At 39.0% G+C, this 16993-nt stretch overlaps 1 protein-coding gene across 1 annotated transcript in view; it reads left to right on the forward strand.

The window, feature by feature from the left end:
* Positions 1 to 16993, forward strand: part of WDR7 (WD repeat domain 7) — a 352576-nt gene that overhangs the window by 54538 nt on the left and 281045 nt on the right. Inside the window, exon 13 of the mRNA XM_068994015.1 lies at positions 14485 to 14680. Coding sequence (XP_068850116.1) covers positions 14485 to 14680 — 196 coding nt within the window. The remainder of the gene's footprint in view (positions 1 to 14484; positions 14681 to 16993) is intronic.

Here is a 16993-nt window from a genome sequence, read left to right on the forward strand (position 1 = left end):
TTGTCCTTTCTTTCTGAACATGCTCCTAAAGCTTCTGCCTCAGTTAGCCTTTATCTTTACCTTTTTGAATTTGGATTCTTGTTATTGATTCAGTTTGGATGTTACATTTAAAAAGCAGTGTCTGTAATTTTAGCCTGGTCCCTGAAGCCGAGTAGAGTAAACTTTGGTGATGCAAAGGAACCAAAAGCAGGCAGCAGAACCAGCCTTTTTCTAAACTAGGTCGCAATGTACATAGTCTGTTGCCATATTCTTTTCCATAACACTTCATCCTCTTAGGTTTTGAGACTGTTTTCATGTGTTTTTATGTATTCAGCGTCATCTTTTTGAAATTAATTTTTATTTTTAAAATTACATAACATATCGTTATAGACAATATATTTTCTAAAGATGGTCTGGCCACTTTTGTGCCACTGAGTGTATTTCAGCATCATTTTTGATTATAGTCTATAATTTGTGTAATTTTATCAGAAATTTCAGAATGATGTTTTCCAACATTTTTTTCTCTTATCAGTAGTGGGGCTGAAAATTGGGATAACTAAATATTTTTGCACATCTTGAATGACTTCTGAGGATAAATTCTTAAATGTGGAATTGCTTTCTAAAAGGACATATTCATTTTTAACGTCTTTTGAATAGTTATTGCCAAATTGTCCATCAAAAGCTTAGGAATAGGTTTGTATCCCTATTTGCCCTCATAATTCTTCATTCTGTTTATAATCTTTTAAACCTTGTTAATTTTCTAGGCCTATAAGTAGCTGTTTGTAGAGTATGTATGAATGGAGAGCACTCATTTTCATTTTGAAAGCACCAATGCTTTAATATATCAATACTGTACTGTGTTGGTTATCCATTCTGATTCCCGCATGTTTTTCAAATTTTCACTACTGTCATTCCATTTTGTTCACTATAAAAGGTAAACTTTTCCTGTTATGGATGGTATACATATACTCAAGTAGCATAGTACACCCTGTCTCTTTTGTAGGAAGCTGGGAGGATCAGTAATATGTGAAGAGACTGTCAGTGAGGGATTCCTTCAACAGTAATGAGACAGATTATATTCCTAGTCCAGCTATGTGAATATTGTGTCAAACATCATAAAAATTAATTAATTTATCATTAACATACATGACAGTGTTGTATTATTTTCAGGTATGTAACAAAGTAATTCAGTTTTATTTTTATATATATAATATTGCTTTTCACATTCTTTTCCATTGTAGGTTATTACAAGAAACTCACAGTTCCCTGTGCTATACAGTAGGTCATTGTTGTTGATTTTGTGTATGCTGCTGCTGCTGCTAAGTCGCGTCAGTTGTGTCCGACTCTGTGCGACCCCATAGACGGCAGCCCACCAGGCTCCCCCGTCCCTGGGATTCTCCAGGCAAGAACACTGGAGTGGGTTGCCATTTCCTTCTCCAGTGATTTTGCGTATAGTAGTGTGCATATGTTAATCCGATTTATACCCCCCCACCCCACCCCCTAATCTAGCAACTTAGATATTCTTCTTTTTGGAGAGGTTTCTTTGTCATATTCTTAGTAGCAGAGAAGGTTACATTGGGCATGACATTTATTTTTTTTAATAGTCAGAAATGATTTGGTGCTAAACATTGTGATGAAGTGGTTGATTAAACTGACTCTCTTTTAGGTTGAAGAGAATTAGTACGTCACAGAGCAAAGACAATTTTTCTTGAATAGCTTAATCGTAAAGCAATTTTAAAATGAATTCATATTTATGTTAAGATGGCAGGAATTGTTAGAAAAATATGAGTTACTTTTTAAGGTAACTCTTCAGTTAGGTAGGCTTCCCAGGTGGTGGAGTGGTAAAGAACTCACCTACCACTGCCGGAGATGCAAGAAACATGGGTTCAGTCCCTGAGTCTGGAAGATCCCCTGGAGAATGAAATGGCAACCCACTCCAGTATTCTTTCCTGGAAAATTCCATGGACGGAGAAGCTGGGAGGGCTACAGACCATGGGGTCACAAAGAGTCGGACACGGCTGAGTGACTGAGCGTGCCTTTCCAGGTGCTCTCAAGGGCCAGGTGTGTAACAGTGGGGGTTAGGTTTCTCTGTGTTCTTTGACACAGACTTAAAAAGCAAGCCAGGATCTTTTGTAAAACAGGAGGTATTTTTAGCATCCGTGTTCTAGTAATTTACCTCCAGGAATAAATAGGTTGAAGCCAAGCAGGCAGATCGAGAGTTACCAGGTCAGATGGATGGGGCCCTTCCAGTTCAAGGTAGGACGCAGAAAGGAGGAGGAGGACGAGCGGCCCCATGGCTGTAACTCAGTGCAGTCTGAGAAGTGAGGCGCTTCGTGGCGGAGGAGGTTAGGGCTGCTCTGTGTCCTCCAGGTTTGGGTCCAGGTTGGACAGTAACTGGGGACAGCTGACTGCTGTAGGGCAGGGGAAGGGAGGAAACACTTTTGAGTTCCTTAAAAGAACCGTCAACTGTCTTCAGAGTCTTCAGATTTGACTGTCTCAGCCTCTGAAACCCATAAATATAGAATTGAACTTAAACTATTTTTATGTTTTAAAGGGATGAAGTCAAAAATTACCAAGTAAATTCATTGGAAAAAAATGTGTGATGAGGAAATATACAGGAACAATGGAAGGTGGTCATTGAGCTGTTGTATGGAAAGCTTTTGTTGACTCAAAGTGTTAAACGTGCTAAAAACTTCATTAATGTTAAGATAATATGTGAGTGATGGTAATGATGTCAGTGGAACTATTCACACTAAATTAAAACAGAGCTATTAATATGAGAAGAAAATATAGAAAAGGGGAAACTCATGTAATAGAAAAATTATAGCTGTCTTCACATTTCCTGTTGAATATCTAAACATTGGCAATGGCCTCAGAAAGTAGATACAACTGCATTTTAAAAAGCAGAATTTGTGGTATATACTGATATAACACTAATAATGGTAAAGATAACATTAAGTACTGTCATCTTTTGAATGCATCATGTGTTAGTCTCTATGCTGATTTCTTTGTGTATGTTTCATTTAATTCACAGTGATTCTGTGTGGTGTGGTTTTTGCTGTTAACCTCATTGTACGGAGAAGTGAGGCTTGGAGAGGTTCAATAACTTGCTCATGGTCACACAGCAAGTGGCAGAGCTGGTATTTGATCCTAACTAGTCCAACCTGGGCTTCCCTTGTGATTCAGCTGGTAAAGAATCTGCCTGCAATGCGGGAGACCTGGGTTTGATCCCTGGGTTGGGAAGATTCCCTGGAGAAGGGAAAGGCTACCCACTCCAACGTTCTGGCCTGGAGAATTCCATGGACCGTATAGTCCATGGGGTCTCAAAGAGCCAGGCACGACTGAGTGACTTTCACCTTCTTTCAGTCCAACCTGAGGGCCTGAACTTGACCTTCATACATTCCACCCCCTACATCTAGTAGATGTAATTGTGTATTGAAAAATAGCTGCATTTCTCCAACTTTGACTATATTTTTAATTACTGATTTACATAAGTGTGATTTTGATGCATGCTTAATTTTAAATGACTGATTTATTGAGTATCTTTCACTTTGTAGACCAAAACAGCCATTCTTTTCAATTCCCATGTTTGAGATTCTTCTTCAGAGAACTGTGCATGGCTCGGTTATTTGTTAATTTGTTTTAGTTTTTCATCTTTGATTACTTAGGTTTGGAGTTTTAGCCCCCTTTTACCTTCTTTTCCTTGTCACACATTACTTGCTTTTAAGAATATGATGTAAGCTTTAACTGCAATTTTATAAATTTCACATATACACAGTTAAAAGTTTTGAAAACAGGTAACTAAGAAGGTAAAGGTGTCCTGTTATCCTTCCAAATAAAGGAGAACCAACCACAGTTAACATTCTGGTATCTTTTCCTCTAGCCTTTTAGTTTTGTTTTTGGCCACTCTGTGGGGCATGCCGGATCTTAGTTCCCTGACCCAAGGATCCAGCCCACTCCCCCTGCAGTGGAAGCATGGAGTCCTAACCGCTAGCCAGCCAAGGAAGTCCTTCTGGCTGTTTAAAATCCATTTACTGTGCGCTTGTGATTATATTGTAGATATATAGGAGAAGGCAATGGCACCCCACTCCAGTACTCTTGCCTGGAAAATCCCACGGACGGAGGAGCCTGGTAGGCTGCAGTCCATGGGGTCGCGAAAAGTCGGACACGACTGAGCGACTTCACTTTCCCTTTTCACTTTCATGCATTGGAGAAGGAAATGGCAACCCACTCCAGTGTTCTTGCCTGGAAAATCCCAGGGACGGCAGAGCCTGGTGGGCTGCCATCTATGGGGTCGCACAGAGTCGGACACGACTGAAGCGACTTAGCAGTAGCAGCAGCAGCATAGTTATCTGTGCACGTTGCATCTTCATTTACTATCTTAACAAGTACTTTCTCAAGTTACACTTGTTCATGAAAGTAATTTTTAATGAATGTATATCATTACATTATATGAGCATACAGCATTTACTTAGCAGTTTTCTTGCTTTGGATATGTAGGTTGTACCCAATTTGAACTATTGTAAATAATATTGAATATCTTTGTAAAACTTGTTCTCATTTATGATTATTTCCTTGGATTAATTCTAGGAATGTTTTTTGGATTAGAACCTCAGAATTTTTGTGTAATACAGTATTGACATTTTTAAGAATACTGAGGTTAATTACCAAGTTGTTTCCTGCCCTCAATGCCCATTTTGTGGTTCCTTGCCGACACAAGATGTTTATATTTACTTCCAAGCCTCAGTTTCCTTATCTGTAAGATGGAAATAACAATAGGATCTACTTCAAAGGGTTGTCGTGAGACCATGATGAGTTACTTGAATATTTATAGTAGTAATACCTAGCACAAAGTGAGACCCCAGTAAATCTTGGTTGTTTAGTATTATAATTTCTACAGTCTTTGGCTAAATTGATAGGTGTAAAGAGTATTTTATTGTTGAAATTTGCATTTCTTTGATTACTAGACATAATGAAATTTTTCTATAAGGATTTTAATGAATTTTTGTTTCTTTTTGAGACATAGTTTGTCCTTTGCTCATTTGTTTCTCTTGGGGATATTAGTGCTTAATATATTAAGCACTAATTAGTGCTTAGTTAATTAGTGATTAACTTAATTGAAATATTAAGCTTATGTGCTTTTTGTTATTGTTGAAATTTTCTTCTGACTTATTACTTTTGATTTTTTTTTAACCTGGGGATAATTTCCATTCCTATGTAATCTATTTTATCCTTATTTCTATTTAGCTTCTTTCATATTTTTAAATCCTAGAATCTTACCCCATTTAGAAATTTGATGACATTTTATTAAAAAGCAATGGCTGGATTAAAACAAGCATCAAGTACTTTAATCTCTCTGAAGTTTATTTATGTCTGTAGGGTGAGGAAAGGGTAAAAATCATCTGTCCTTCCCTAAAATAACAGGTTATCTCAATGTCATTTACTTAATATATTTTTCTCTGATAGGGGATATCTTTGTAATCATCCATTGAATTCTTCATATTATTTGCTTCGTATTTATTAATCAGGAAGCAGTTGAAGAGAGATGGAATCTGGCTAGTCCTCTGTTTCTCCGTTGTTACTTTTTGTATGCAGTGAATGAACAAAGATGTTAAAACTCGTCCCTAAAAGTCTTACTTTCATGTAGAACATAAGTATCCTGTTAGATTGTTGGTCAGTGCTTTAGTTGGACCACACGGTCTTATTTTCTAAAATACCTATGAAAGAACCAGCTTTCTACCCCCTACCCTCATGTTTTAAGAAGGATGAGCTCTGGATTTCTGAAAAAATTTATCTAGTTTTGTGAAAGTGTGGAAATGCGATTAACATTGGTAGGCTCTTTTTTTACCCTTCAGGTAGAATATTTAAAAGTGATAAGTGATGCATCTTAGCTGTGCATTTATGTTCCAGAGAAAGAGTTCTGGGAAGTCAAGAAATAATGAGGAAGAGAATAGTGGGATTGATTTATGAGCGAAAGAAGCTGGTCATTTATAGTTCGTTGAATGATGGGCATATTTAAAAGGAGAGACAATAGTTAGTGTTCATATATTTAGAGAATATTCAGACAAAATTTGTTTTGGGCAGCTAAGAAATTACTCCTGGAATGATAAGAAGAGAAGAACAGTTTAGTTTAGAAAACAAATTAGCAAAAGCAGAAAGAAATTTATATATATATAATTTACATTGGGAATTGTTGGAAAGCAGAATAATCTCCCCAGAGAGCTGGTGGGTGGAATAAACTAGCTGTCTCTAGTTTCTGTAATTCATGGCAGACGCCTAGGAACGGGTTACATAAGAGGTTTCTGGGAACGGTTTAAAATGAAGTCTTGTCAAATGCATGAGGTCAGGCTGGATGACCTAGGTGGTACTTTCTGACTCTCAGATCCAGTGATGGCTTGTGGCATTCTGCTGCTCAGCACTAATGTACCGTGAGAGTTATTTACTGGCAAATTCACATAGTGCTTATTGGTTGAGGAACAGAATTATTTGAAAAATAATAATTGACCTTGGAATATATTTGTTTCAGTTCAGTATCATCCTCCTTTTCCTTCCTCCAATTATCTTAATTTTTTTCATTAAATCAAAGTAAGAGTTTTTACCTGTTGCTTTTCATTAGCCCCTGCTTTTAATTAACTTTTGATGTTGTTGGGGTCTTTTCCTTCTCGGAAAGAACTAATACATGGGTTGGAACATGATTTTGAATAATATTTACCTGTAGTAAATATTGACCAAGTTGATCAGATGCTCAGTCCATGCTGTACAAGTTCTGTTCCATAACAAAAAAAAATTTTTTTTTTTTAAATGATATGTGTTACACCCTATAAGTCAGTTGATAGTGGCAGGTGCTAAAGTGGAATCTGTGAGATAGTTGATGGGGGCAAGGGAATGAAATATTAAACCTCTTCTTTTTTTTTTCAACCTTAACAAATTGATCTTATGAACATTTACTGGATGAAAGGACACCAATGCCTCCCTTGGTTCATGCGTTAGACGGGCACGTGTCACGTGGGCCCTGCGTGGGCCTGCTGTGCTCCTGCTGACAGTGCGTTTGCCTAGGAGAGCTGGCAGATCGTGCTGCACAGGTCTTAACCCCGCCGTCGCAAAATGAGCAGGGCAAATAATGCTGGGAGGTATTTCCAGTGACAATGAAATGCCCTTTTATTAGCCCCATTATCAGGTTGTAACAATGATCACTTGATCAATCTGGCAAGAGGACAGCCATAAAATTCTTGATTACAGGTGGCGCTAGTAGTAAGGAATCTCCCTTCCAAGGCAGGAGACGCAAGAGACTTGGGTTTGATGCCTGGGTCGAAAAGATACGCTGGAGTAGAAAGTGGCAACACCCTCTAGTATTCTTGCCTAGAAAATTCCATAGATGGAGAAGCCTGGCAGACTGCAGTCCATGGGACCGCAAAGAGTCAGACACAACTGAGCCACTCAGCATATAAAATATGTATTTACCTTCACTATCAGTAACAGTGAAACCTTCCTAAAGATAAATATTATGCTTTGAGGTATTGGCTACTGCTAACATAAAGTTCTTGCAAGACATTTAAGAAAATATTTCATCTTAAATTTGTTTATTTAAACTGAATCATCCTTTTAAAATATATATTTTGAGCATGTTTTACAATATACGTGATGTATGGGCACAAGCACACATTCAGTTTATGAATAAACATATAGTGAGGATGCATTGCAGAGTTCTAATGAAGGGGTGTTTGGTCAAACAAGTTTGGAACATAAATGTTTTTCAAATAATTTAAAGATAAGAGGTTCATATTTTTTTAGTCCTTTGTATTATTACTTTACATGCACAATTTAACTGTCTTTTCCTTGTTAAAATATCCTTGGGGTTAAGTCAGGTTTAGGTGACTTTTCCAGGTTGAAATGGAAGAAAGTAAAGTAGAATGTAATTAATCAAATTATAGAAGGAGTCATTATAGGTGAAGTAAATATTGAATAACTGAGATCTCTAGAATTTAATAATTTAATAATAAAAATTGTACTAATTCAACTTATTTGTGAGGAAGTTAGGCCTAAATCAGAGTGATAGGAACTATGAAATATTCTTTAAGAAGTGCTTCTTCAATAATTTTGAAAATAGATAAGAAACCAGGTTAATTGTGTTTTAGCAAATCTTTTAAATGCTTTCATTTAGCAGGTAGTTGAGAATTATTTATCATTACTCTGTTCATTGTTTGAATTAAAATTAATACCAAAGTGGTACTTGAGAATGGCCTTTTTTTCCTTTTACGTTTAAATAGGCTAGACATTTGCTTTGTTTAGGCCATTAATTTGTTTTTACACAGCCTGTGAAGGTAACCATTGACTCAGAATTAATTAGTGGGATCAAAATTAATGAGATTTTAACTGTATCTGGGTCATTTCTACTCTAGGCGAATTTTCTTCACACAAATTGGACTAGCATTTTCTTGAAAGAAGAAAAATTAAATTTATTTAAATCCATGTTTTAAAAGCAAAGAACTTCTTTTGTTGTGAGTTAAGTACCTCTAATAACTGTGCTTTCTTGGCCTAGTAATACTGATTTTGTTGTTGCTGCTTTCAGTCTTGATTATTTTGCTATTTCAAGGCTGTTGCTCATCACAGTGAAACTAGAGCTAACTCTTCAGATGCTTATTTTCGTTGGCATGGATGGTATAGCAAGGAGAGATAAGAAAGCCTTCATCAGCAATCAATGCAGAGAAATAGCGGAAAACAACAGAATGGGCAAGACGAGAGATCTCTTCAAGAAAATTAGAGATACCAAGGGAACATGTCACGCAAAGATGGGCTCGATAAAGGACAGAAATGGTATGGACCTAACAGAAGCAGAAGATATTAAGAAGAGGTGGCAAGAATACACAGAAGAACTGTACAAAAAAGATCTTCACGACCCAGATAATCACAATGGAGTGATCACTTATCTAGAGCCAGACATCCTGGAATGTGAAGTCAAGCGGGCCTTAGAAAGCATCACTACAAACAAAGCTAGTGGAGGTGATGGAATTCCAGTTGAGCTCTTTCAAATCCTGGAAGATGATGCTGTGGAAGTGCTGCACTCAATATGCCAGCAAGTTTGGAAAACTCAGCAGTGGCCACTGGACTGGAAAAGGTCAGTTTTCATTCCAGTCCCAGAGAAAGGCAATGCCAAAGAATGCTCAAACTACTGCACAGTTGCACTCATCTCACACACTAGTAAAGTAATGCTCAAAATTCTCCAAGCCAGGCTTCAGCAATACATGAACTGTGAACTTCCAGATGTTCAAGCTGGTTTTAGGTAAGGCAGAGGAACCAGAGATCAAATTGCCATCATCCCTGGATCATGGAAAAAGCAAGAAAGTTCCAGAAAAACATCTATTTCTGCTTTATTGACTATGCCAAAGCCTTTGACTGTGTGGATCACAATCAACTGTGGAAAATTCTTCAAGAGATGGGAATACCAGACCACCTGACCTGCCTCTTGAGAAACCTATATGCAGGTCAGGAAGCAACAGTTAGAACTGGTCATGGAACAACAGACTGGTTCCAAATAGGAAAAGGAGTACATCAAGGCTGTATATTGTCACCCTGCTTATTTAACTTCTATGCAGAGTACATCATGAGAAACGCTGGGCTGGAGGGAGCACAAGCTGGAATCAAGATTTCTGGGAGAAATATCAATAACTTCAGATATGCAGATGATACCACCCTTAAATGGCAGAAAGTGAAGAAGAACTAAACAGCCTCTTGATGAAAATGAAGGAGGAGAGTGAAAAAGTTGCCTTAAAGCTCAACATTCAGAAAACGAAGATCATGGCATCTGGTCCCATCACTTCATGGGAAATAGATGGGGAAACAGTGGAAACAGTGAAAGACTATTTTTGGGGGGCTCCAAAATCACTGCAGATGGTGATTGCAGCCATGAAATTAAAAGACACTCCTTGGAATAAAAGTTATGACCAACCTAGATAGTATATTCAGAAGCAGAGACATTACTTTGCCGACTAAGGTCCGTCTAGTCAAAGCTATGGTTTTTCCTGTGGTCATGTATGGATGTGAGAGTTGGACTGTGAAGAAGGCTGAACACCGAAGAATTGATGCTTTTGAACTGTGGTATTGGAGAAGACTCTTGAGAGTCCCTTGGACTGCAAGGAGATCCAACCAGTCCATTCTGAAGGAGATCAGCCCTGGGATTTCTTTGGAAGGAATGATGCTAAAGCTGAAGCTCCAGTACTTTGGCCACCTCATGCGAAGAGTTGACTCATTGGAAAAGACTCGGATGCTGGGAGGGATTGGGGGCGGGAGGAGAAGGGGACGACAGAGGATGAGATGGCTGGATGGCATGACTGACTCGATGGATGTGAGTCTGAGTGAACTCCAGGATTTGCTGAATGACAGGGAGGCCTGGCCTACTGCGATTGGGGTCACAAAGAGTTGGACACGACTGAGTGACTGAACTGAACTGATACCATTTTTATTTGGGGCCAAACACATTTTTGTGGATGGGGCACGTCATTTGCCGGTTCTCACCATTATTGCACTGTGTGAGTGAAGAACAGAACTCCTGTTTAAAATGTACTTAATGTAAATACACGTGTCAGAAAAGAACATATCACTGGGAATGAAAAACTAGAATTTTTGGAGTTCAGTTATTTTTTCCTTCAGAAAATTACACCCCCAATCTACTTTTTAAAACACACCCTCTGCTATTGTTTAATTTTTGCTTTGTGTTTTACTAATAAGGATGCTAACATGATGTAGAAATTTTAAATCTTTTTATGAGGATGGATTGCATTTTCTTGAATTAAAAAGAAAATTACCCACCTGTATATAAATGGCAAAGGTGACGGTTCTGACAGTAAAACTTCTCATGAGGATTTGGTGCCGGAGGTCAGGTTCTCCTTTAGAACAGGGATACTGCAGGTTGTAAACTGCCGTCGGAGATGCTTCGCGGAGAGAGAACGTGTGGGTCAGTGCTTCTCAGTTTTGTTATCACTTCAGATGTTGAGATCCACCAATAAATTTGAAAAACACCAGAGTAAAGAATATCGATAAAAATTCACCTTTTTAACAAACAGACTTCAGCACCCCCCGCCTATGCCTCATTTTATCTATGAAAAGGAATGATAGGAATGTATATGAACGTTAATGAAATGATTGTCAACTTGGGGACTGGGAAGTTGGTGAGTTAGATGTGTTACATTAATTAAGGATTGTGCTTGACTCTTTGCGACCCCATGGACTGTAGTCTGCCAGGCTCCTCCCAGGCAAGAGTTCTGGAGTGGGTTGCCGTTTCCTTCTCCAGAGGATCTTCCCCACCCACCTGGGTCTCCTGCATTGTAGGCAGATGCTTTACAGTCTGGGCCACCAGGGAAGTCAATTAAGGATTAGTTCATTTTAAAGATTGAGGAGGCTTCCCAGGTGGTGCAGTGGTATAGACTCCTCCTGCAGTGCAGGAGATGCGGGTTTGATCCTTGGATTGGAAAGATCCCCTGGAGAAGGAAATGGCTACCCACTCCTGTATTCTTGTCTGGAGAATCCCATGGACAGAAGAGCCTGGTGGGCTGCAGTCCATGGGGTTGCAGAGTCAGACACGGCTGAGCCACTGAGCATGCCACGCGCACACACACAGAGTCTGATACGACTCTGAGCGACTGAGGGCATGTTCTCTCTCATCAGTGCCTGATTAAAGGGTGTGAGTAGATGGAAAGGAACGCCGTTTAGAAACAGTTCTTTGCAGTGACTCATACACAGAGAAAACGATCACTGTTAGATTTGTTTTCTCTGGTAAGAAAAATAAATAAAACAACTTTTTCTCAGATCCGCATTGCAAAATAGAAAATGTGTGTGCGTGCTAAGTCGCTTCAGTCACACTGGGCTCTTTACGACCCCATGGACTGTAGCCTGCCAGGCTCCTCTGTCCATGGGGATTCTCCAGGCAAGAATACTGGAGTGGGTTGCCATGCCCTCCTCCAGGGGGTCTTCCAAACCCAGGGATGGAACCCAAGTCTCTTACGTCTCCTGAATTGGCAGGTGGGTTCTTTACCACTAGCGCCACCTGGGAAGCCCCAAATGCAAAATAGCTAACCATTCATGCGGCAGTCATCTTTTTGTAAATTGAATGATGGATATATTTGATAAATGCAAAGTCAGTATTAATGATTATTTGTAGAAACGCAAACACTCCATTGTACTAAGCTCTTATTTTTTATTCCCCCTAAACTACTGTCTTCTGGTATCAGTATGCTGCTGCTCCTGCTGCTGCTAAGTCGGTTCAGTCGTGTCCAACTCTGTACGACCCCATCGACGGCAGCCCACCAGGCTCCGCTGTCCCTGGGATTTACGTCTGGTGAAAGTCAAAACTACCTTATGTAGTGTGAAGTAATTGAAAATAAAGACATTATGTTATATTTCTGCCATGTTATATTCTAACATTGCCTGTATTTAAATGATATTTTTGTAGTTTGCCACTGTAGTTTGACTTACTGTTTAATTACAAGGTGAAGTTTTACATGGCATAGTCAGCTACCCTTCAGTCCTTAATGTCTTTTTTAAAGAAAGAAATGTTTTATGCTTACGAGGAAGCATGAAATAAATAAGCTTAAAATATGTGTAAGAAAATTCTATGTGATGTTTTAATAACTGTTTATAACATGATCTTTCTGAACTTAGTTTTCTTAACTTTGAAAACTAGTAAATAGCTACTATGCTGATTATAGTTTTTGTATCATTATAAAACAACAAAGCACAAATAAAGCTAACACAGTACCAAAGGCTGAAGCACCTGAATTAAAGAACAAAGTGACGAGTTAAATCTTTCTCTCTTTTTTTAATGTTCTGCTTCATTCAAAAAAATTGATTTTGGGTTGTTTACAAGAAATAAACAGTATTTAGTTAGATAAAAATAAAGCAAAATCACAGTGAAGAGAAAATGAGAGAGAAACTAGATGAGACCACCAGGAGTCCACATTCAGAAATGTATGCCCACACCCCGCTCTGTTATAGGTAGAAAATTCAGTCCTATGTTTCTTAGTAGCCAAAACATCGAAGGAATCAGTTGCAGCAGCCTTCTCCAAAGTGTGCTCCTTAAAAACTGCGTCTTATGAGATTATGATGGTCAAATGAATGTGGATATTTGTAGGCCCTCTGTAGGTATAATTATCCTCATGTTACAGGTTAGAGGTTCTTAGAAGGTCTATAGATAAAAACAACTGTAACTTGTGTTTCCCATGCACGTCTGGTCACCCATGCCCCTGCCTCCTGCTTTTTCTCATCTGATAACGTGTCAACATTTCCCGATGAGGAAGATACTGTTCTTTAGCCAAAAAAGTCTGCTCAGGCAAAGCGCAGCAGAGTGAGCTTTGAGAAATTTCTCCTCTGGATCGCATAGAAGGGATGAAGTTGAAAGTGAAAGTCACTCAGTCTTGTCCGACTCTTTGTGACCCCATGGACTATAGAGTCCGTGGAATTCTTCAGGCCAGAATACTGGAGTAGGTAGCCTTTCTCTTCTCCAGGGGATCTTCCCAACCCAGGGTTCGAACCCAGGTCTCACCTGCATTGCAGGCGGATTCTTTACCAGCTGAGCCACAAGGGAAGCCTATAGAAGGGATCACATGTCTTAATATGTAGTGCCTTAGATCTCCTCCTCAATAAATAGCCACAATAATGAGTTTCAGATGGCTATTCATACGGGTTCACCTTGATGTGAACCGGAAGCATAATCTAATAATTCACTACAAAGTTTTAAGTTGCTTATACATGGTCTTTCAGACATATAAAGACTCTAAGTTTTAATTTTATCCATTGTGGATTCAGTTCTCGGTAGCTATTGAAAATCTTTACCGTCTTTGATTGTTTATGTTATATTCCATCTTGTTCTTAAAAGGGATGGAAGGGCACAAAACTGGGATGAGCAGAAAATACAGAGCAGGCTGTCTGCCAAGCTTTTGTGTGTTAGTTGAGGCCGTGTGCCTGCCGAGGTTCTAGGCGGAAGCTATGAAGCACGCCTACAGATAATACAAATGATCGGTGGTTCTTCAGAGGTGATTGTGGCAGAGGGACCGTGAGGATATTGTTTTTGAGCAAAGGAGCAGGGAAGAGCATGGGTCTGAAAGACAGAGTCACAGACAGAAGCGCTGCAGACCACAGCTCCAGCTGCTCGCAAAGGGAAATTCAGACGGGGAAAGAGAACACGTCATAACAGGTCAATTTCTTTCCAGGTCTCTCTGTTCGTATATAGCAATCATTTTAGTAAGGTCATCTTCAGATTTGAACAGCAGCTTTCTCTAGGTATCTTTTCCTTTTTAAAACTAGTTTTAATATAGTCTTTTTCAAAGTGTTGTGATGATTGAACTGGGCATTTTAGGTGTAATATAAAAGAAGAAAGTTTTCGACATATCCTGGTGGTGTGGTTCGTGTTTTCGACAGCAGTGAATGTGTAACTAATTTTGACTTCACTGAGGACCAGATCCATGTTATTCCGAATTTAATCTAGATGTGATTGAGATTCATTTTTCCTTTCAGGCAAGAGTGCAGCACTGCATCTGTTCTGTAGCCAGTGACCACTCAGTCGGACTTCTAAGTTTGCGAGAGAAAAAATGCATTATGCTGGCGTCTCGTCATCTTTTCCCCATTCAAGTTATCAAGTGGAGGCCTTCTGACGATTACCTAGTAGTGGGATGTTCAGACGGCTCCGTGTATGTCTGGCAAATGGATACTGGTAAGAACAGATGAGACTAGAAAATTAAATGAGTATATTCAGCTTCCTAGAAGTGAAAAAGCTTTTGTATGAGGAAAAACCCCTGAAATGTCAAAAGGTTGCTACTTGTGTTTCTCATCACTGCTTTTTCTAAGGGTTCTTATAATTATCAACAAAGAAATATTTAGATGTCTTCTAAAATATTTGTTGTACTCTCTCAGATACTTGTAGAGTAGTTCATTGATCTTTAGAGAAACGTGGTTGATGACAATATTCAACTTAGGACAGACATCAGACACCAGACAGCTAAGTGATTTCTATATAATTCTTGAGGCAAATTGTAAGATTAAAGAATCCTTTTTGTCCCTAGTTCAGAAGCAGTGGAACAGCAGAAAAATAATACAGGGGCTTTAATTGGAGGAGATAATGGAAAGTTTTAAGTTCTCGAGAGAACATGTAAAATTTCAGGGTTCAGATATTTTACGTATGTGGCATAACATGCTGCAGATAATGTTTAGCTTAAAAATACAGGCCATGACATATAAAGTTTACATACAGAAACTTAAGGTTTTTCCTTGGAAATTTTTAAGTTTGTAACTACATGTTTATTAGTTTGGGCTTTTAAAAACACACTCTATTCTACTTTTACTGTCCTAAGTCATCGATCAGTGAGTTAAACCTTTCTTTATGTTCCTAAAGAACGTACGTGCTATGTAATATTTCTACTATTTTTTTATTTTTCTCTCTGAAACTTTTTCTTGTTTTCTTAAATATTCCTGTTTGAAATAGGACTATGTGTATATTTCTGGCTTGGATGGTGGTATAAGAGGGAGAGCTCACAGGTCTTTTGGAGCAAGTAGCCATAATCTTCACCTATCCTTCATTTGAGGTCCTGGTTCTCTCTGATAGTACACAAGCAATTTTGACAAGAGGAAGCATTCTTGAAGAGTGTCAGACTTCTTTACTTTGGCATTTAACTTTTTTTGAGGGGGCCTGATTGTAAAACAGGTTCTTAGTTTTTGTCAAATTTTGAGAGCACAAAGTGAAAGTCGCTCAGTCATGTCCAGCTCTTTGCCAGAATACTGGAGTGTAGCCTTTCCCTTCTCCAGGGGATCTGCCTGACCCAGGGATCAGACCCAGGGATCAAACCCAGGTCTCCCGCATTGCAGGCGGATTCTTTACCAGCTGAGCCACAAGGGAAGCTCAAGAGAGTACAAAGGCATTAAAAAAGAAAGATGAACTCAGATTCACCGCTGTTCAGAGGTGAATGCGGACACGTTTCTCTCTAGTCTCATTTCTACGTTTTAAACAACAGGTCTGCTGTCATATCACGTATGTAATTTTGTACCCTGTTTTATGTTCCTTTCTGTTGCACCCTGTCTGCTGAGCAGCACTGCTTCATGTTCGCTGATTTGGTCCACACTACAAACCAGATGCAGTTGACCCTTGAACAGCATGGGGGTTGAGGACCCCACCTTCTTCATAGTTGAAAATCTGCATGTAACTTAAAGTTGGCCCTCCGTTCCCGTGTCCTCTTCATATCCGTGGTTCTCCAGTCTTGGGTTTGAATGACCAAGGATTGGGTGGTGCTGTAGTATTTACTGCCGAGAAAAGAAACCCATGTGCCTGTGAATCCACAAAGTTCAAACCTGTGTTGCTTAAGGTTAACTATGCAGCGTTTGTCTTGGGCTCTGGGAATCCCTGGTGGCTGAGACAGTAAAGAATCTGCCTGCAATGCAGGAGACCCAGGTTCAACCCCTGGGTTGGGAGAATTCCCTGGAGTACAGAATAACTACCCACTCCAGTATTCTTGCCTGGAGAATCCCATGGACTGAGAAGCCTGGCAAGCTACAGTCCAAGGGGGTCCCGAAGAGTCAGGCATGGCTGAGCAACTAACACTTTCACTTTTTCGCTGGAGTCAGACTCCTTGGTGTGAATTTAAGATCAACCATTTGGCAGCACTGTGACCCATGGCAAGTCTCTCAATTTACTCATCTGTAAAATGAAGATAATAATAGTTCGTGTTTTATAGTATTCCTGAGAGAATAAAATGACATAATATTTACCTGGTAAGCAGTAGATGTAAGTGCGTATCCATTATGTTTGTGTATTTTGTGTGTGTACTTGCATATGTGTATATTTCCTATTATTGTTATTTAACAAACATGCTTAACTTGTTGCTTTGTTGGCCTTGGGGATATGATCTTACTTTTATTTAGAATTTTTTTTTGAGAATTAATATTAAAGAAAGTTATAGTGCTGATAATTATAAAACATTATTTTAAAATACTGCATATATAAACAATTGATATATTGTTAATACAAGAGTATGTT

Source organism: Capricornis sumatraensis, chromosome 21 (genome assembly GCF_032405125.1).
Source record: "Capricornis sumatraensis isolate serow.1 chromosome 21, serow.2, whole genome shotgun sequence".
NCBI lineage: Eukaryota > Metazoa > Chordata > Mammalia > Artiodactyla > Bovidae > Capricornis > Capricornis sumatraensis.